A 22077-nucleotide genomic window follows, 5' to 3' on the forward strand; every position below is an offset into this window, starting at 1 on the left:
CTTTTTCCCTTTTAATCCTGCTAGCCAGCTTCATCCAGCGTTTGACCGAAGGTAAAAGACTGATAAATATTCAACGTTCACAAACATTAAAGTAGTCGTCATCAAGGGAGAGGGTAGAGTCTGTGTCAGGCCAATTCATTCAACTTTCACAGCCATGAAAGGATCCCCATAGGCAAAGGATGTAGAGTTCTTTTGTTACAGTGCTCATTTGTTTTACCTCAGCAGTAAAACACCAAGTTCAGCTTCATATAGCCAGTTTGGAACAAAAGACCCACATGATAATTTGGAAGGATATAAATTTTTGCTTATGGCTGTATCTCACAGATCAAATCAGCTTAGTATCACATTTCATGTTCTGAGCTCCTGTTCTGAGTGAGGCAGACAGTACTCATGACACCAGGCCAATATTAGGCTTCAATAAGATAATGAGTCTAAAATTCATCCCACTTTTCTGAACTGACTTTAGATGGAGACATAAATGGCTATTTCAAGCAATCAGGGGGACATTTTCGGTGACAGTTGTCAGCCTTGCGTCTGCTCAAAAGAAGAAATATTAAAATGACAGAACTTTCAAATTAGCAGGTATATATGGTCAAGACAGAGCAGCTTCTGATGACAGGTCTGAGGACACAGGGCACCTGAGAGCCATTTTCTACCTCTTAACTATGTTCTCCGTTTGTGCTGCTACATCTTTGGTATAGCTAATGTTTTTCCCTTACTTCTTTTCCACCAACTTTATGCGCTGAACTAGAACTCTTGCAGTGAGAGGGAGAGTATGAGAGAACTCTAGCAAATCCAGGGAGAAAAGCAGAAGGAAACAGACATCCTCAGGGGGAATGAACGATCCTTTGTAAGTGTCTGTCTTTCTCCATGGGCTACGGAGGGGTTCTGGTTTTCTAACAGAGGCACCTCACTTAAGTGGGATGAATTAGCGTATAGGCGTTTGCATATTGCTCCACACAAGGCAGCCTTTGTCTTGGTGGAAGGCTTGCCATACAAATATGTCTAGTTTTTATTGATTTGAGATTTGAGGGGCTGTCATGGCCATCATGATGATGTGCAGGTGCAAAACTACCCTGAAGTAAAGGGAACAAGAAAGGATGGCCAAGTGATCACAGCGGGAAGACAGGTACATAGATGAGGAACTAATTCACTGCTGTTTCTTCCCATCACCAGGAAAAAAAGTACTAAAACCCGATGTGAGATCAAACAAACTAAATAATATAAAAAAGACCCAAACGCAGTGATCGTCTAGACATCAAAGGGACTGGTTCTCCAGTCCCCTCGCCTTCTGCAGTGACCTATGCTCATGCAAGATGAGTGAAGAGTGGGTGGAAATGCAACTGCTCTCACGGGGTAGCCCTACACATGGCTGTATTCTGCCTCACGAAGTACAGAGCAGTGAAAAATCCAGCTCTGTTCTTTCAGCCTGAAAGCTGTGACCTTTGATGACATGTCCTCAGTGGTACTTCATCCTGTGGACTGACATGTGGGGGGAGCTGCACTAACCCAACCTTCGGTACCCCAGATTCAGATAGTCGAGAGCAGCATAAGCCTAGCATCCTGGGATCTGACAGGCTGGATGAAAAAAATGTATGTTGTGGGGTCAGCATATCATAGAAGACATTTCTCCTCAGAGTCTCACAGCAGAGTTGCAGAAATTTTAAATATATATGTAAAAGAGTAGAGATCGGAATTGTAGAATACATTTCTTTGTGCACTCTGGAGTAAGTTTCTATTTGAGCTACACAGTGGCATTGTCTTAAAAGTACTGAGTGTTTGAAATCATACACACGTACGGTTCCAGGAAAGAAAAATAGTCTGAACATGTTTTGAGAATAGGTAACAGATTTTTTGAGGATTATTGAGATTTCTGAATCAAAATGTAGCTGAAGAGAATAATAAAAATCTCTGTAACTACACAGTCAAATTTCAGAGACTGGTTAGATGACCCAGAGGATGTTTGTGCCCTGACATCTAGTGGAGCTGTGAGCATTTGAGCTAGGTCCATGGTGCAATCCAAAGGGGAATTTTGGTGCCCAAGTCACACAGTGGAGAGGCAGCAGGATGCCACCCATGTATCCATGCTGGGAGCTCAGTCAGGACATATTAGTTTAGGTCCTGAGGCGGTATGTCTGTGGTCAAGTAACACAGCAGCGCTTATGCAAACAGTTCCACTTGTATATCATTATTCTGTAGAGACAGCTTGGGTATATCTGCATCTCTTGTGGTACCAGATCACTAAAAACCACCACCGCAAAACTGAAGATCCGCAGTGCCTCTTTGCTGGAGAACTGGCATAAGGAGCAAACTTTAAGATCTATTGTCAACACAAACATTTTGCTTAAATGGGCCTTAGTTGTCACAACAGCTTGGCTGCAGGCATAAATTTCTGTATGTCAGTGATGCCCTGTGGGGAGCAACCTCCGAAGGCCAGAAAAACAAGAGGGGCCCGTAACTTCTTGAAATGCAGCAGCACGACCCCTTGCCAGGTGTCCTAACTCATCTAGGAGGAAATGCAGAAGAGAACACTGCTGCTTGAACTCCTGTTTTTCAACCTAGTTGATGGGCATCCTTTCTTTTGAAACACAAGATTTTTACAAACGCTCTGGAAGCTGGAGTGCATGGGTGGTTTACCAGAGGAATTTACCAGTCACCTGTACCGTTAGAAAACAGATCAACAAGGGTTTTATGGAGACAGTGTGAAATATTCACTACAGTGTGTGCAAGGGTCTTTCTACAAAAGGGTTTTCTCCCCATTCCCTGGCTCTGGGATCTCTGTGGCTGCTAAACAGGCCTGTGAAATAATTGCTGCAACTGGCTTTGGCATTACTGCAGTTATTACTTAATGTGTACATCATTGTACATCTTCCCTTTAAAAGTTTTTGCTGCCAAAAACAAATGTGCTATGGCTTGAGAGTTTGCTTTTGTGAGGTGAGTGACTGACACCTAGTGTTTAAAATCTATTCACATGGAAAAAGGGCTATATTTACTGAGAAGAGCTTCCAGTTGTTTTAAAGTACCACCCCATCAGCAGTGCTCCAAGTAGAGGGCTGAGGTGTCCCAGAAAAGTAGCATTTACAAAGATCACAGGACATATTGGATTACTAAATCAATAATCACCGTGGCCTAATAATCACCCTGTTTTCACTAATTTAATCATCTGAAGTGTGCTGCCTTTAGCCCAAGCCTCCTTGTGCCATTACGACTAAGCCACAGCTCCAGAGCTGGGAGGGAGGTGACCTGCCACTAACCGGTGGGGTGGCCCTGGCAGCTCTGTGCTCCCGCAAAGCCCAACAGTGCCCCAGTTTCTACTGCTGGGAAAGTGGTTTCCTCACCACTTTTAGTACAAGTCCGTGTGCTAGGAATATGGCAGGAGATGAACAACATAAATTCCTCAAATAGGTTATCTTGAAGCTTCGTAATTTCAAATTACCAGGACTAACAACTGCTCACCAGGCACAGCCTTTACCTTTAACATACACTGTCTTCAATTTAAAGGCATCCAAAATATATATTGCATATGGGACAGGTATTCTGTTATTTTATTCTTTATTGGTTTTCATGAAGAAATAATTTGACAGATGTAAAGATGCAAATAATTTACAGTTTTTATATAACCCTGAATACCTCATATTTCACAGACTCTTCAGTCAAGTAGAGCAGGTTTACAATGCATCAAAGCTGACTACATTCACAATATAATGAATATATGTTACTGTAAATTCTCCTCAGCCTGCTGAAAGTGGGCACAATTTTGCTTGTGTCCATCTCTTTCTATTGTTGCCAGATGTTCAAACAGTCCATGGTATATGCATCACTATTTCTTTTTATTAAATGTCCAAATGGGATCAGGGATAAAGCTTTCCCATCCTGTGTGTTTTAAATAAAACATTTTGTTCTATAAAAAACACCCTGTGATTCAAGATGCTACTGAAATGATGTAAGTGGATAAATCTCTTCTCCATATTATGACTGGAAGTCCAGTCTAATAATGTTTCCCCACATTAACTAAGTGAAGATGAAATGGGTGACTTTAATGAAGCCACCCAGTGCTGAGGTTTTCTGCGTTTAGATGTTGGCTGAGCAGCACGCTTTGCTTATCTCCTGAAGATAGAGGTCATACACTTGGTTTCAACATCAGCAGTGAACTAGTCCCTTAGTGTGGGAAACGCATACAATGCCTCAGCTGTTCCTCCAACTGCTCTAAAAATACGGGTGCAGTTGATCAGTCAAAGGCTGACTTAGACCAGTTGTCCATTTTCTCTCTAATAGTGCCAGTAGCAGGGGCCTAGGGGAGAAAGTAAGCAGAGGGAAGATGCATTCTCCCTGTGTCTTGCGATTTATGGGTGGAGGACCACATGGAACAGAAGAGTTGACTTTGTATCTAGCAAGTCTTTGACAGATATTTTCTCATGGTTTTGTCCAGCTTCTTTCTAAACCCATGTACATTTTCAACATCGTGTGGCAAGCAGCTCTATAGTTTAAAAATTGGAAAAAGGATTCCCCACATAGCAGCCTTTTGCACAAAATCAAGGATGAAACGAGTATGTGTTAGCTATTGTGGTCTAGAATGTTTACATAATCACTGCATTTCTCATTTTCTCCATTGGTCAAAAAAACAAATGAAAGCCAGAAGCCAAAACAAGCTTTAAAATACAATTATTTTTCATCTATATGAATGCAAAGTGGCAGCTTGCTGAATCCAAACTAATTTTGTGAGGTAATGAAAACATAATATTGTTGTATGGTCTGGAATATTAATTCTTTCATTCTTTCCCTCCACTTCCATCTCTTCTTTCCTTCTTTGTTAATGTCTTGATTTGCCAAGGTATTATGCATGTTTTTTTTTATGCTTATGTGTTTTGGATTTACTGCAGATAAATAGGTATGTCTGTGGTTTTTAGAAGTTTTTACGGTCCTAGAGGATGATAATAAGAAAACTGAGTAAAGCTATGGTAGCTTTGACTCAAAGGTGTTGACTGGTTTGCTGGGTCTATGTCACTCCAAATGTTTTCCTAAACTAGATACCAAGATTGTGTTCTCTAAGTATTTGTCCAATAGTTAGGGGTTTGATCACTTGCCAGGTTTCAGGAGAACCAAGCATGGTGACGGGCTTTACACGCAATTATCATTCAAAACTGTGACCTGGATTTTTTTCTGAGATTACCAAAAATATGCTGACATTAGTATATTCTGATGAGATATGGTAATACAACTCTTAGTGCAATGCAGCACTAAGCCACCAAAGCATTTTTATCTTCTCAGTGTCATCTTTATCTCTAGAGTTACTTTGTAGAGGCTGTCTGGTTCCTTTAGATATAAGTAGAACAAGTTGTACCAGTTAGCTAGCGCTGGTTATTCAAATGCCAGTACATAACGTATACAGCTGTAATGGAGAAATACAGGCAGTATGATAAGGACACAACATGCACTGTACACTTGGCCCTGATGAATATCAGTGGCTTTTTCCATGCAGACATCGTTTCCTTGACCACATTTCGTCCACATGTATACCACACTTGCACAGTCTTTATCTGTTTGATATATTTCACTTTGTTGAAACTTATAATCATGTACAGTTATGTGCAAATAAGATGTTTGCATCCTCCAGCGTCTCCACTTGATAGTGAGAAGAATAAAATTGTGAACCTAGACTTTGGCCTAAATACTGTGGCCCAAGATTCTCTGCCCTTGGTCTTGATCAAAGCTATTTCTGATCAAAACTGCTGTTGCTGGCTTAATAATGTTGGTCTGAAACATGATGAGATATGAACTGTGACTCCTTTAACTGTGTTGGAAAAATTCCCAAAGGCAAAGGATACACCTTTCAAGCCGTTCTTTGGCTGAAGTATCTCCTTTCAACTGGGTAGGGAGGGCCAGAATCACTAGGTCAAGAAAAGTATGTTTTGCCAATGTAGGCATCTAATCTGAGTCTCATCATTTAGGGTCTGACGAGAAAGAGTGGAGAGTCATCCTGTCTCAGACACCTGTTCTAGATTGGAATGACATGTTCACTGGAGGTCTTCTCTCAGTATATATCCCAGGGCCCTGGCCAGTTCTGTTTGATTAGACACCCAACTTAGAGAAGGCTAAAATTAGGGAAGATGGATCCTGTCCCTAATGAAGGCCAGGTCTTCACGGTAGAGAGGAAGGTGGACTTCTTTAATTATAACAGTGCAGTTAAAGCAGCAGACCTGCCCTGAGTTAAAGCAGTTTGAAAACATGAGGAATATTTCTCATTTAAAGCAGGGTGGTTGTACAGTAGGTGGCAGCAATGGACAACCTGACGAGACTTCGTGCAGAGTCAGAAGTCTGAGGGTTGCTTTGCTGATTCCCTTCATCCTCTTGCAATTATCCTTTCAAAGCAAAGGGAAGAGTCTGTTGTGCCTTCAGAAGCTACAGCAAGGCACACCTGATATCTACATAGTCACTGACGTTCAGGAAGAATTAAAAACGTTGGGTAATGCTCCTAGCCCTAAGTCCCTGTGTGCTACATGTACTCAGAATTGAAAGCATAAAAATTGCTGTCATGATGTATCACAGGGCTTTATGATCCAGACAAAGGGATTTTGACTCCAGAGCTCTCTGCATATGTGTAAGTGGAGAGGAAGAGCAATGTCTCTATGCGCAATGCGCTGCCCAGTGTCTCATTAGGTTGTGCCACTTAAATACCAGAAGGTGGAATCTCATTCACAGGAGCTTCATTCACAGGTAAGGTGAAGGCGAGAACTTAATTTACAGGAGCAAGCCAGATGAGCTGAGTAAGATTTTGTATATAATTAAATGTTTATTGCCATACTGAGGGTTGCACAGTTTTGCTTTCAGGTAATTATATTTCATCATTATATATTGCACATTAATTCCCTATTGCAGCATAAATCTAGGATAGATTTAGAATAATATTCTTATTTTAAGGAAAAATTATACTATTTTGTAAACAAATTGTAAGAGTTTTTCTCATAAAGATCCAGATACTGATTTTTTTATTTAAAAATTTGCACTTTAGGATTAATTTTCCATACAACTGATATCTTTTAGTGTGGTGTGTGTCTGGAGGTTGCCGTGTGCATGTGGGAGAATTGTGTTTATTGACAGAAACAGAGGCCTCTTGTAAGCAAAGCAATTTTGATCTAAAAGAATTCTACTATGTTCAGGTAAAATAGGTAAAATTACTTTTATCTATAGGTTCTCTGTCTTATTTTAAATCCTGGCACTGGTTGTGGGCTTCAAGCGATGCAAGCCAAAACTATAAAAAATATATGTATATCAAGTATATTTTAAGGAACAATATAATATTCACTGTGGCCTGATTTCATTGTAAGAGGTCTGGTTTCCAGATGTGTTTGGCGAATGTGTGGTACTTCTCTACCCCACTTAGCTCACATATGTTCTGATTCTTTCATTATATCAGTTCTATATCCTCACCAAGAAAGGAATATGTAAGTTCATGACACTTGTTTTCTAAATGCCTCCTGTAATGATTTTTAAGTAAAATAGTAATTCTTCCCCTCCTTCCTGAGAAAACATGCCTGGACCATGGCTGATGGGATAAACTGCCTTGTCTACGCACAGAGATGGTGTCTGACCATGCAAGAGAAAAATGAGTATGTTGATTGCTGGTTTTCCCATCTACGCTCAAGACAGAGAAGGAGACATTACGGGAGCTGTCATTACTGAAACTTGATTCAGTACCTGATATCTACCACTCGTCTTCTTCCTGAGGATACGCACAGGCACCAGGCTGACAGGTACAGGGCGAAGAGCACTGATGTTCAAAGGTAAGGCCATCCTTACCTTCTGTAAAAACTACAATGCAACAGGAAAGGTAGCACTACTTAGTAAAGTTAATTGCTTTTTCCTGACATCATGAACTTGATATTATGGCGAACAAAGTCAATGATAGTCCTTTTGTTCTTCAGGCACTTCCAACTCAGGGTCTTGAGGTGTTACCAGACACTCTTAGTATTAAAGAGTGCAGTCTTCACCACGGTGGTGAGGGAGAGAGTTTACCAAAAAAAAAGCATATTTAGGTGAATCAAATCTCTGCACAGAAGTGTATCTTATAAACTGAATGTTTCAAAAAAGCACAAACAAAATTTTTATATCATTCCCTACAATAACACAAAAAATGTTATTTCAAGTGTAACCAAATATTTCCTTCAACAAATATTATTTTGAACATGGAGAAATTTTACCAGGAATTAAAGCAGGAATTTTTTAGGTAGCTTCCAAGCCTTCCAGAAAATTAGGTCCATCATTTATTTGTATTTCCCACCCACAAAAACAGTTTACGGTCAACAGAAATGTCTTCCTTGAAAAATCGGGGCCCTATATTCCTTCTCTTGTAGTCAATAAATACTGTCTCAACTAACAGTTAAGATAGTCTGCCCTGGTTGTGTACCTCAAAATGAACTGGCATGGCTCACCACCTCATGGAAATGGAAAGAAAGGTTTCTTTAAAAGGACAGGGAAAAATAAATAGCAATAGATGGTCAGTTCTGAACTTTAACTTCTCTGAGTTATACTTATTTAAACAATCACAATACAGCTGAAAACTTTGTTTTCTTTACCTTGTCTAAAGTTTTCTCCTTTTATTAACTTCAAAGGAATAAGTCCATCACATGAGAAGACCTTATGTCTTCACACCTGACTCTTCTTTCTGGTTGATGTCTACTTACACAATGGAGTGCCTCAGAAAGTGATTTTTTGGGAGATTTAGAGAACCCTTGTGATCTTCTGCTGCTGTTTCCAGAAACATTCATTGCTTCCACCATTAGTCATGACCAATCAGATGTTGAATAGCTAGTATGAGACTTGTATGAATTCATGTCTTTGAAGACATTGATCTATCAGACAGTACTTGGAAACTATTGCAGCATTATGAAACACTAACTCCAATTCCATTTTAACCCAAGCGGACTTCAATATTAGATCATATTGTCTGAGGTGCTGTGATTTTACTGGGCTGAAGATCAGTAGTAGAGACAAACTGCAAGGTACTGTTTTGCCTTTGTGATCCAAAGCTCATTTTAAGAGTTGCACAATGTCAGAGCTCAAAATTTTTCAAATTATTGGGCTCAGACAAACTCCAGTATCAGCTTTTCTTAGATCTGTCAGAATATTGTCCACCTCACAGAAAGGTAACTCTTGCATATAGATAAAAAAAGTGCATCCTCCCTACGGGTTTTCTAATCCAGATGCCTTCAAACGTCTCCATTGTTTGAGAATGATCTCGTCTCCGTTCTCTTCTGGTGTTCCCATAGTAACCTCTGAGTGCATCTCCATTTGCATTGACATTTGTTTCTGTTGAATAAAAATAATATTATGCACAACATCTGCATTCAATAGTATTACAAATTCTAGATATTGTTACAAGCATGCTACTTGTTTGGTATATCTGGGTTTAGAACAAATTATTTACTCTGGCGTGATAACTGGAATACAGGGGTCATATGAGTTACTCAATATAAAAGTTGCTCATAGGCAAATTTGCTTAGTTGTTCTGAACCTTAATTTTGTTGCTTGTCACCCTCCTGGCTGATATGACTATGTACCTAAGGACCTAAGGGTTATGTCAAAGTCACAGTCTAGCTTTCAGGGGTTATATTTATTTGTTGGATAGAACAGATTATTTCAGCACCCAGTCTTCTTAACTCTTCCAATGAGTCCAAAGCCAATGTCTTTACTCTTCCAGGTGTCAGCAATATTTCAGATACTGATATGTTCCATATGTTTTATTCAATTTATCTTTCCTAGTAGTGCCATCAACAGTCATCTCAGCCACTTGTTGTAATCATCTAGACAGTAATTACATGGCTATGCTGAGGTCTTCCTGTCAAAGGTATATTCAGTGTTTGTAAAAGTTTGGGACAAAAATGCCTTCTTTCTCTGTTAGTGATGTGAAATATATTTTTTTGTGGTGATCATTGATTACTGTGATTTTTTTTATTTATATATTAAATACAAAGACCCCCCTAAATAGCAATATATGCAGTTCTAGGGTGGAGGGAGATACAGAAAATAAGTTTGATGATGACAATTTTATCTTTACATTCTGCCTTGTGGCCAACACAAGGGGAATTATTAGTTAATTTGCACAGCACTACTGGTGAAAAGGGCACCAAGGCATTTTTGCAGAGAAAAGGTGGTAAATATGGCACCTTTGGGGTCAAATTTGGTCAAATAATTTTGGCCAGAAATGGCTTTGAATCTTAAGAATAAGAGACTTGGCTTCAGTATAGTTCAGGAGCTCTTGGGCTTTTCTTTCCTGAGAAGATGACTGTAAAGAAGAAGGGGAGCACAGGGTGGTCTTGGGAGCCAGCCCCAGGCTTGTGGAATGAACTCCAGCTGCCAGTTCAAAACACTTCAATCTTGTTGTTTGTAATATGATTATATAGCATATGCACATCAGTTTTTCCATAAATTTGTCTTTGAGAAGGTAAAACAAAACAAAACAAAACAACCCACTCCTCTTGCCTCACGATTCGAATTGTGATTCATAAATTGAGATGGTCCATGGTTTCTGTCAGAGTTTGCAATCATGTAGGTATATTCATACAAAAACTGAAACACAATACTGGAAGGCATATATTTTATCCCTGGGAAAGATGGCATAACAGCTCACATTGTCAATCGTTGGTTACATTGCTGAATGCACTACTAGAAGAGATTATGATACTGCAGTGTAAGTACAGTAATAAAGTAGGACAGAGTAAAATTAATAGAAATCCTGCAGAGGCTCTGAACAAATGTTTTGAGTACACAAGATGGAGAAAATCCTTATTACAGTTTTCTATTTCAATGATATTTCCCCCCCAAGAGTTTGAGCACACCTGCAACTTCTCATCAGGTGTTCCAGAAGAACCAGATAACAGGCAATCTTACCATGCCTCCTGGAGCACAGCGTCACCAGAGTTGTAGGGATCTATACCACTGCTTATACCAATGCCACTGCATTTTTTCCTTTAACTCACACAATGGCAGACAGCGATAAGAAGCATTGAATGCGCCTGCCAAAGAGCTCCATTCATGATAGCCACACAAATATTGCAAATATTTGTTTTCTTTTTTGCCTGGTTGAATGAAGACTTGTAATTTCCCATGAGATAAGCTAGCATCTGAACTTACAGCACATCATCTCTTCCAAAGTAAACACCTCTGTACACGATTTTATCCTGCAGCAGGTACACAGTTGGGGTAGTTTCTGTTTTGTGGATCTTTACCTTATTTACCATAAGAATGCATGCATTTACTACAACATAAACAATGACTTGCAGATCTCCACAAAAACTTTCCCTTTGATAACTTGCCTCCATGCTTATACATGTAAAACCCCATAATTGACTGTACTGCAGGGAGTCAGGGTGATCACTCCTTAAAATGTTAACCCATTGAGTGTGCATATGCTGAAACACTTTCTCTTTGAGGCACTCTTGAGATAATACTCCCCTGAGGATTTTCTCCATCCTGTCTACTGAGATCATTGCCCTGTGATCTGCAGAAGCTATCTGTTCTCTTCTGGCTTCACAACAAACACTCTGCATACCTTTTTCCTGGTTTGTCTTAAAACCGACCCGCTGCTCCAAATGCAATGTTGTACCATTCTGATCGCAAGTAGTATCAGACGTGTCAATGTAGTGAGAGAAAAAAGACAGACACACTCTACCTGGTGGTGAGTCTCATCTGCAGCTAACCAAGTTTTGATATTATCTGAAGGATGTGGAACAGGCGTGGTTATAACTTCCAGGCATCTATACCTACAAGAGAGTGGTACAGACACGCAACTCTTAAATGTCTGCAGGAACAGATCATTCAATAATGCTTTGTAATACATATGCTAATTAGACAGGCATCTACCTAAAGCCATTCTACCGTTTTCTGTTTCACTGCAGACATTTTTCTCAACATTTGTCCCAGCTCTTCTTCAGCCTGACTGGCTTTTAACAGGCATAAATGAATTACTCTCTTGAGGCCAAAGTCACTCCTCATTATTTGACCAGAATATTGTTTTATATTTAGGTGCAGATGGCTTTCAATTGCATGCTTTGTTTGCCTTGAGTCTTTATTTACTGAAAGAAGATAAAGCTCATGAAAACTTCTTTAATCCTAATTAGGAATCATATTTAGTCATTAATTAAATAATCCATTTATTTTTAATGGAGGTTCCATTTACATACTGTACCTTCCGAATATTAAGGCATCTTGAGTTACCGTCCTACCCTGAACAAGTTTTTTTTCAGTTCAAGAAAGCCTTCTCAGCCCTGTCAATAGGAAAGCTAATAGTACAGCAAAGCAAATTCCTTCCATCAGCCTGACTTTCTCTTTTTATTCATTTCTTGTAAACTGTCCAGCTTAGAGTAAAAGACTGCTTTCGGTAATACCCATGGATTATGAAACGAAATTGGGCAATGTGGCAAATGCAATTAATCTTTGTCATGATTAACATTGGTGACCCTGAATGTAGAATCCACAAAAGCACAGGGCAAAGTCACACGGAGGGTGGAGAGGCAGCAGTCAAAGGTGAGAAAATGTCATTTACAGTGGCAGAGAAACAGCTGAGAGTAGTGTGTGAGACTGGAGCTCTAGGGGCTGTGATGGGAGCTGTGGCACTTCTTTATTAGAAGAGTAGTTGGAAATGCACAATTAACTGCTTCTTGTAAACATAACTTATCTGAGAGGATCTGTGTTTGACTTTAATCCATTTTATTTTTTGCTTACCCTCATCTCCACTTCTCTTCTTCCCTGACCAGAAATTTATACTACCTTCCAGAATGGTACTTTACCTTCTAAATGCACATATCAGCAAACCTCCAAGGAAAATCAGGAGGCAAAACAAGGTGAGGCTTAGCAGCATGACATCCACTGTCTTTTCTTAAAAAGAAGAGAGAAAGGTAGTGTTAATAATGTGGGAAAGGGTAGTTCATAAATGGATTAGTTATATATTGACTCATAAATATTGCACTATTCCTGAACTGCTACAGATTTAAAGAAACATTTCCTGGAGCTTTTTTAGGGGAAACGGGGGCTTCTGACTTCAGCACTGCTCCTTCCTCTTCCCCTCAGCCTTGCTGCTGCCTCACTCAAGCACTTTCCCTTGCTCCGGTACGCTCCATCCCCTCCTTTCCCTGGATTTCTGCTAGGCATGGCCTGTCCTGCCACTGGATACTTCCATCCAGCCTTGATTCCTCTGGGTATCAAACCCTCTGTCCATCTGCTGTTGACACACCTCCGCTGCCCCAGCTGCTTCTGGACTCCTGCTGTTGCCACCTCCCATCTCCACGCACCATGAATACCCTGCCACTGCCTCCTCACCCCTTCACAGCTGTAACTGGTTTAAGACAAAATGAAAATAAAAGCTTTTTGTCAAAGAAAATATTCCCTTTGACTCAAGAAGACACATTTGGTTTTCATTATATTTACCTTTTTTACCCCTAAGTCCTACAGAAATGCCAGCAAACATTCTGAAATATGTATTTATGCTGTTCAAGAAATACTACTGCTCTGTACCTTGCATTCCTTCTTCCAAAATATCCCAAATACCAAAATGCTAATGTCTTTAATTGACTCAAAAATGTATTTTTGGAATATTTTTTTTTTAATACATAGCTTTAGAACCACAACTAGTTTGGATTGCTTTGAACTAAGTGCTTTGAAGAAAAACAGGCAGGAACAGCTCTTAAAATGTTAATAGTCCGAGGTCAGTTAAACAATAGTTTTAGGGTCAATCTAGATCAAATTCAAAGAATAAAAGAATTGAACAGAAGTTCATAGTTTGAACCCATCTGTAGTTTAAAACCAAGGATATTATGAATTTCCACAAATTTGATATGAAACCAAGAAAAAACTCATAAACCTTGGAGTAAAACTGTGCATAAGAATAACACTTACGTTCTACTAAAATACAAAACTACTCTTTATTCACTTTGAGATGAAAAGGGAGTTTTTCCCATCTTGTCTTTTGAGAGGACGGCTCAGAAAACATATCGCGAACAATGTCTGGACTGAGTAGTAGAAATTTTTTTGTTTGAGGTAATTGTTCTGCATCATTCTACTAACCCCATATCACGTACACACCCGAGAGAAGAGGAAGCAGTGGTCTTTTCATCAACCAAACCACAAAGAGGTTTGTTTCTCCTGCTTTCTTACCTCATGCATTTTGGGAAGGAGGAAGAAAAAGCAGCACATACATTCTTTTAGGTAGACCATTTTACAGTGGGGTTTTTTTCAGATGCAAATGCTTAAACTTAGTCACAGATAACAGTACTTTAAAACCAAAACAAGTGGCTTGGTTTGCAAAAATGCAGAACACCTCTGAATTACTACTAACTTCAAAGAGATCTATGAATGCTCAGCAGCTCTAAAAATTAGACCAATTATTTCAGGTTTCTATATATGAAAAGAGCTGATCAAACATTTCTTTTTCAGCAGAAAGTTTCTATACTAAATAGCTCAGTTCAGTTTAAATTGTGGTTTTTTTCAAGGGCATATGCTAATTGCAATGGAAAATGAATGTGTTTCCCATGAGAATATTAACAAATTCTTTTCATGTCAAAGGAACATTTCAGAACAAATATTTTAGTTATGTTTTGAATTATGTTATTTCATTTTGATGTTTCAGCTTTTTTAAATGGAGGCTGAAATGCCTCTTAAAAATGCATCCTTATAGAAATGTAGCACATTTCATAGATGAAACATTGGAATGTCATGTAGAAGCAAACAAAAAGCAGGTCATTGCATGCTCCTTCAAGGCTTTCAGCAGAATATTTGACACATTCCAAAATAAACAAAACTGAATGGATGTTTTTCCTTTCAAGTTATTCCACAGAAAGATTCAATTTTGTCAATTCACTGTGCCTATGAAATTAGGTACCTGACTTTCATGGAGTTGCCATGAGTGATACTACTAATACAAAACTGTTTTTTTTTAATCTAGGCAATATTAAAATACACTTCATAATGTCCACTTATGTATGTTCCCAAAATAAAATGGGCAGAAAACTTTCTCTAGGCATCAAAGGAGATGTTTAAAGAGGTTTGCCTGAGCGTGTGACCCTTCGATGTAATATACTCATAGATTCGTTTTATAAAAGACCACCAGTCCTCTCCAAGTACAGCAAGGAAGAAGGGAAATCGCCACATCACATGAACTTGTGCATATGTGCAGTATGCTCCAGGGGAAAATCAACATGCTGCACTGAGCACATGCAGATATTATAGCTTAAATGCAGTGGCGAGCAGTCTTGTCTACCATAAACTTTTCTGAAGCAGAGGAAACATGCTGTGATTGTTCAGCCTCAACAACAGCTGTAGCGGAAGCTGGGAAAGCAGTGGTGTTGAAAACTGCTGCAGGAGAGTAGCAGCTGCTGCGAGCAAGGTTGGTAGGCTGGAACCAGGATGGATGACTGTTCAGCTCCATTTCCTTCTTCTGGTGTGGGGCTGGTAGGGAGTGAGTAAATCTACATTCCCCCACGATGGAAAGTCCTTCTAATTTCCCCTCCCTCTGCAACTACACATCAGCTGTGTCCAACCTGACACCAGGCAGACCCCTCTGCTGGCCATGCTACGGTCCTAGGCTCTCTCTGTCTTCAGAGAGAAGAAAGAAGCATCTCCAAAGGGCAATTCAAGTCTCTGATGGCCTGAAATACAGTGAGCATGTGGAGCAACTAGGCTTCTCTCTCCCCAAGCGTTTCATAAGTGAGACACTTTTGAAATGACATGAATGAATCTGGGCCAACAAAGGTGGCAGCTGAGAGGTGCCAACAGACCAGTGGGATACAGTGAGGCGTCTGACAGAGTAGGGAGGTGACATACTATAAAGCCTGTAACTGAATTTACATTCAATCCATTGCAAAAATAATAATTTCTGGCCTTGTATCTCCTGTGTCATCAGAAAAATACGTACTTGAAGCTCAACAGATCAAAGACTTATTCCAAAATACACAGTCTGTTGCATTAAATAAAGACATTTATCTTCTTCTGGTTTATTACCAATAGTATTGTACTTTTTTTTTTGCATGTCAATGTACAGTGACAAGTCTATGCATCAGTTTCTCTCCATAAATATAGTATCATTCCATTATACTACTTCCTCTTCACCCAACTTGACATCAAGAAGCCGCTGAATGTGGAGGCATTTTTCTCATGACAGAAAGCACAAGTTTCCCTTGTAAGCACACAAATATTAAAACCTAGTCATAGGAGTTGAAGGAAAAGTATTACAAGGCTCTTGTTTAATTTCTGCTGAAGTAAGCTGTAGGCCCCAGAGCACCTATTTAAATGAGACCTAAACTATCTCCTACCTCTGTCAGATAATAAACTATTCCCCTGTTGTAGTAAAAGAGATATTAGACTTACTGCTTATGGATTATGTGATTTGACGAATATTATGTCTTTTGTGGTGTTCTTAGTTTACGAACTCCAGTTGAAAGCATTTGTAGAGGTGCTTGGGCTGTCCACTGCAGGGCAGGCAGGAGGGTGTTGTGAGCTTTTTGGCTGCTGACCATTATTATTTTCTAAAGGCTGTCAAGAGTCAGATGTAATTTACCTCAGGAGAACAGCCCTGTGCTAGACTACCTTAGGATCAAGGAAGTGCAACTCATTAGACCAAGGGCTATCTTTCCCTACAGCACTTAGAGCTGTGTGAACCTGGTACGTGCCTTGGACCTCTAGGCACTGTTATGCTACAATAATACAGCAAGGAGAAGAACAGACGCAATAACGAAGTAAATATGTTGAATGGTAATAACATATCTAATGATAAGGGTTATGAATAGTAAATACACGATAACTTACCACTGTGAATAAACACTGGTTCACTCCATTCGCTCCAAATCTTGTTTCTTATGCATACATCTTTCTTTACCCTCACTTGTGCTGCACATTTTTTTGCTGGTTTATGAAACGGATACTCATATTTCTCTGCAGTGACGTCTACAATCTATCAAGATTGGTTTAGGGGGTTATTTTAGTTTAGGTGATTTCACATTGCAGTTCAAACAGATATAAATCTAGGAATGTCAAATACTATTATTTACATCTCTAAACTAGTAGGAAGAGATTTTCAGAACAAGCATTTAGGTCCAGACACAATTTGACTTTTACCTGGTACATATTAAAACTCAGGACTGCAAATGAAGGAGAGCCTAGAACTGATAAGATGGAAGGAGGTATCTGCTATGGTAGGACAGTAAGATTTTGAAAACTATGATTCCCCTTTAATTTCTTACCGCACCAAGTATAGGACGCATACCGTAACTATGAAAGTGCAAGTTTTTAAGGTTGTGGTGTGCGTAGCATGCTATACTTGCGTGTCTGGTGGAATAAAATCTTGCATTTTTCAGCTGACTGGTGGTGAGGGATGCCCACTATTTTAGTGACTATCTTGCAACATCTTTAATTGTGCCTATAAAAGAAAGCACATCACTTCAAAAAATAAAGCCAACACAAGGAGTGTCAGAGTTTAAAACAGAGTTTAAATCATTCATCACTTTTGAAAACGGAAGCCACTTGCTATAAATAGAAAATGCCAAGAATTTAAGAACGAACAGAAAAGAAGAAAGCAGGAGAGAAAATTCCTGCTTCTAAAAATTAAAAATAGTGTCAGAAAGCTGAAAAGAAGTATAAAATATGCGTCTCAGGCATGGAGGGGCCCAGAATCTTTGCATCTTTGGTTGTTAGGAAAGCATGATGTGGTAGTACTATAAGACCAGTGTGGGTTTGACCTTGTGTACCATGGCATTTCTTTCTCTTCCTTCACACTGTTTCAGACCTTTCCAGATCTGGTGGCAAAAATAGGTCCAAAAGTTCACATGTTAAGTTTTTCAAAAGTAAGTAAAAAAGTGTGAAAGCCCTTGGGCTTTCAAAAGCACGCTGAAGCGACTGCGAGGGTTAGGTGCTAACCAAATGCAGTGCCTGAAAATTTCTTCCTATAGAGCAAATAATATGTCATCACAGGAAAATTCCAAAATGCAGGACCGAAAGACTTTTTGTAAAATTACATAGTTCAACTTCTGGCAGTCATGATGTGCAGGAACTTGCAGTCATATCCACCCAGAACATTTGTGGAGGAGGTTTGTCTAATCTACTGTTGGTAACTCTATACAGAGCCATCCCCAATTGGCCTCAGAAACCTGTTCCCTTGCTGGATTTTCCTTGGAATTAGAGCACTTTTCCTAAATTTTAGCCTGTGTTTTCTTTGCTTCGAATTTAGCCATTCTCTGTTTATCCTACTCACAAGCTGTCATGGGTAAGTATGATCCCTATGCTCTTTTATTTACCAGAAGATTGTTAACATAAGTTACTCTAGACCATGTCCTTCAGTCTTCCACTCCTAGAGCAGGTTTTCAAAGCTTATGCTTATTTTGGTAACTCTCATTTATGTTCTCTGATTTTTTTTTTCAGCATATTTATATTTTGTGGTGGTACCCAAAGCACAGTTTGAAACTTCAGGTGAACCTCAGTAACTAGAAGGGCGAATTAGTCACAACCTACATATTGCATGTGACATGCCTGTCATATATACTTGAATAATATTTGACCTTTGTGTAATAACGTGGAAAGACTGACTCAGTTTGTGGTTCAGTGTAATCCACAGACCTTTTCTGCATTGCTGCCTACACATTAATTCCTTATTTTGTGCTTGCGCATTTGACCTGTACTTCCTAATCATAGGATTTTCCTTATTACTGAATTTTTGGCTTGTTGATTTCAGACTTACCCAACATTTCAAATTCTAATCTTGCTTCCCATGGTACATGCCAACTCTTCCTAGCTTCCTGTTACCTACAGACTCAATTGCCTATTTTCAAGCTTTATCAATCTGTATCACAGTGTTATTATTTGTGCGCGTAAGTATTCAGCAAGTCATCTCTTCAGGTATTCAGAATAAATAAATATAGACTTATATATTTTAATCATTATACTCCTACCTGTTCTTTAACAAACATCTACAAGCCTGCTTAAGGACACCCTAATACTCATTAAGTCTCTGTGAAAGTAATTAAAACCTTGCTTTGGCCAGGAAACAGAATCTCAGCCTTCCTCCATTCTTCTCCCTCCTGTGTCTCCTGTCATACTGCTGCAGTTTTCTTCCTAAACTTTCCACAGATTCCACCCTACCCCACCCCCCGCCTTCTCCTTTTTTGCTGCTTGGCTAGGTAACCACTGTTTCAGTCATTACTAACTTTGACATTCATTCTCCTTAAATCTACCTTAAAGCCCCATCATTTATCTTGTGCCCTCATATGTCTTTTTTTTGTTGCTATTTCAGCTGCTTCTTTCCTATATTCCCAAACCATCCTGTCTGTGAAAAAAAAAAACAATAAAGCCATTATTTTCCACTGCTGTAGGTGTTCATTCACTTCCACACCCAAATTACTTTTCTTTGCTTTCCCCTCCTATGTTTATGTCCTGCAGATGTGTACAAAAGCAGAGGAGCAGCTGTATAAAACAAGGAAAATAAAAGAGGTTTATTCCATTTAAGTAAGGATGCTGGACTATTTAATGTATTCAACATTTCCTTCCAGAGAATAGAAGGTGTTAGGAAGCTGGGAACCCGGGGCTGCAGTAGCCACATGAACACCGTGGATTGCAGGATCTCCCTGCTCACCTTGGGCACATCCCAGCCCTGCAGTGGGAAGGGAGCCCTTACTCCCAGCCCTTCCCGCTGCCACCGCCCTTGCTCTGAGTCTTGAAACAGGAAGGAAATCTTTGGGCATGGGCAGGAAGGGATCAGAAGGGCTCCAGCATGTGTCTGAACAGGATACTAAGGATCCAGCACAAACCTCCCTTGCTCCCTTTGCTTTCAGCCATTGGTGATTAGGAGCTTTGTGAATGGAGAGGGACAAGCCCCCAGATGTCTGTGGCAGTGTTTTTGAAGTATTAGACTTGGGAATTGTTAAGGGGATGATAACTATTTGTAGAAGTGGGCTAGAAGGAGGCCACCTGTCTTTCTTCTGGAAAAACCCAAAAAGAACCGTGAAGCTTTGGGATGTCCACGTATAGACCTGAGCTCCTTTTGCACAGGCTGCAATGAGGGAATATGGGAAGAGCCAAACCCCTTCTGGAAACTGCCTGTCAGTATTAGAGCTGCACCTGAATTAATAAACCCTGCTGTTATTTATGAAGATAACATTATATGATCAATAACGTATCTAACGCACTGCGCTTCTCTTTGCTACTGTGTCTAACAAAGTGTGCATGCATATCAATTTAGTCATATGTTCTTTCAGCCTTTAATTGTCTCTTAAATGTTTGCAGCCAGCTCAGATAAGACTTACCTAAGTCTTAGCTATGTTTTACGTTCTTAAAGAAAAACATCAAGGTTCTTAAAGAAAAGCGTTAGACAAGTTGAATGAAAACACCAAAGATTCAGAAAAATTACATTCCAAAACACATCTGAATTTCATACCTATCATATTCTGAATTAAGTTTTCTGCATGAAAACTTTTAAGCACTTATTTCCAGGTAATTTAAAAATGGCACCTGGTAATGCCAAACAGCATTTAGTCACCGTACAGCATAACCTAAACTATAACACTGTTCTATTTCTTACAGGTAAGACTAAGAGAAGTTGCTGATACACCATGAAAGATTTTAAAATATATAATATATATATAATACATAATGTATGCAAACAACACGGGTGATTCTTTAATGATGTATGTAGAAATAGCAACAATAACGTAATTTTTTTTCTTAAAAAATATTATCAAAGTAGCTGCTATTTTTTTCTTTTTATCAATGCTCCTTTTCCTATAACAAAAAAGTCAATAATTATGTGATGCTAATGCACAATTCAAATTCAAGATGAAAAGAAAAAAACAACCAGTCCACCTGAATGCAAGCATGACTCCGAAAAACTTCATTAAATGTGCTGATTTTCCATTTTTGACCAGAAAGACGAGAAAAGTTGGATCCTTTATGAAAGACCTTGAGGTTTCTTTAAAGTTTGTTTGAGTTTTAATTCTGTTAAATTCAAGGGATGCCTAGTTTTTATGAAAGTTATGCTGTACAGATTAAAAAAACTTATTACCTTACGATCTGTTATTTTCACTTGATACAAAAAGCACTTGCTTCTTGCAGAACCAATAGTAGGCGGGGGTTTCCAGTGAATTATAATACTTCTGTTTTCAAGGGAAACAGAGACGTTGATCGGCGGGTTCAGTTTCTCTGAAAAAAGAGCACAGAGAGACCTCCTGTACCTCATGTTCTTTCTCGTATTTATGCTGATGCAAAACAAACACAGTGCGTTAGTCCCTAAAATATACTGCTGACTATTTTTGGAGATTGTCGTCACACCCAAAAAGGTGTTCAGTGAGTGACGCATTTTCGTTAAAAGTGCTGCTCACTAAGTGGCATCCATTTCTCTATCAAAACAAAGAAAGGAAGTTGTTTTTTTTTTTCCGCTTATCCTTCCAGGGAAGTTAGCAAGGGTGAGCAGGAGGAGTGGGGCCTTTGAGTTCACCCTCCAGAGTCCAGGTCCAGGAGACCTCTGAGCTGCTACAGGCTCCCTGCCGTGTCGGGTTATTTCCACTGTCTTGTGGGATACCTCAAGTCTGCCCATGAGCCTGGTAGTGTAACTTGGAAAGAAATGGAACTTCATCTCTCACTGAAAGGTTACTGACAGGGTACCAATACCTGGAAGGTCTTACACAATATATGAGGTTTTCTACACACCCTTTAGAAATCTTTCTCTCTCTTTTGTAAATGAGCTGGTGAGCACTTGCTACAGAGGAAGCAAGATGTGCTTAGGAGATATAAACAAACAAACAAACAAAAAATACCCCTCCCGCCGCTGTGCTCCAGTCACAAAGTGCAAGGAGTGTGATGGCAATGTTTGGTTTTTTTTTCAGGGAGGGATGGGGTAGAGGGTTGGAAGGAAGGGACATTTGGGTTCACAGGATTTTAACCTTTGGTTTAGATAAGCAACTCTACAGTTTCTTTCTAGCATGAAGAGTGTTAGGGCACTGGTCCTCGGTGTGTGCTGGAGTACTCAAGCAGCCTGAGCCCTCTCCAGCTGCAAGGGAGGGACTGCAGCTGGACTTCCCCAAAAAAGGCCCTCCTAGCAGAGGCAGA

The 22077-nt window shown here is 39.5% G+C and overlaps 1 protein-coding gene across 2 annotated transcripts in view; it reads right to left on the minus strand.

Annotated features, from left to right (window-relative positions):
- Positions 1-8337: 8337 nt before the first annotated feature.
- Positions 8338-22077, minus strand: part of LOC128917576 (interleukin-5 receptor subunit alpha-like) — a 35456-nt gene continuing 21716 nt past the window's right edge. The window contains exons 11-15 of one of the 2 annotated variants that reach the window (XM_054220891.1): positions 21035-21171; positions 16795-16939; positions 12786-12873; positions 11669-11759; positions 8338-9306 (exon numbers count right to left, since the gene is read on the minus strand). In XM_054220891.1, coding sequence (XP_054076866.1) covers positions 9181-9306; positions 11669-11759; positions 12786-12873; positions 16795-16939; positions 21035-21171 — 587 coding nt within the window. In that variant the 3' untranslated portion in view covers positions 8338-9180. Of the gene's footprint in view, positions 9307-11506; positions 11760-12785; positions 12874-16794; positions 16940-21034; positions 21172-22077 lie in introns of those variants that run through there. The other variant, XM_054220882.1, reaches the window with a different exon arrangement.

This window comes from Rissa tridactyla, chromosome 1 (genome assembly GCF_028500815.1).
Source record: "Rissa tridactyla isolate bRisTri1 chromosome 1, bRisTri1.patW.cur.20221130, whole genome shotgun sequence".
Lineage (NCBI taxonomy): Eukaryota > Metazoa > Chordata > Aves > Charadriiformes > Laridae > Rissa > Rissa tridactyla.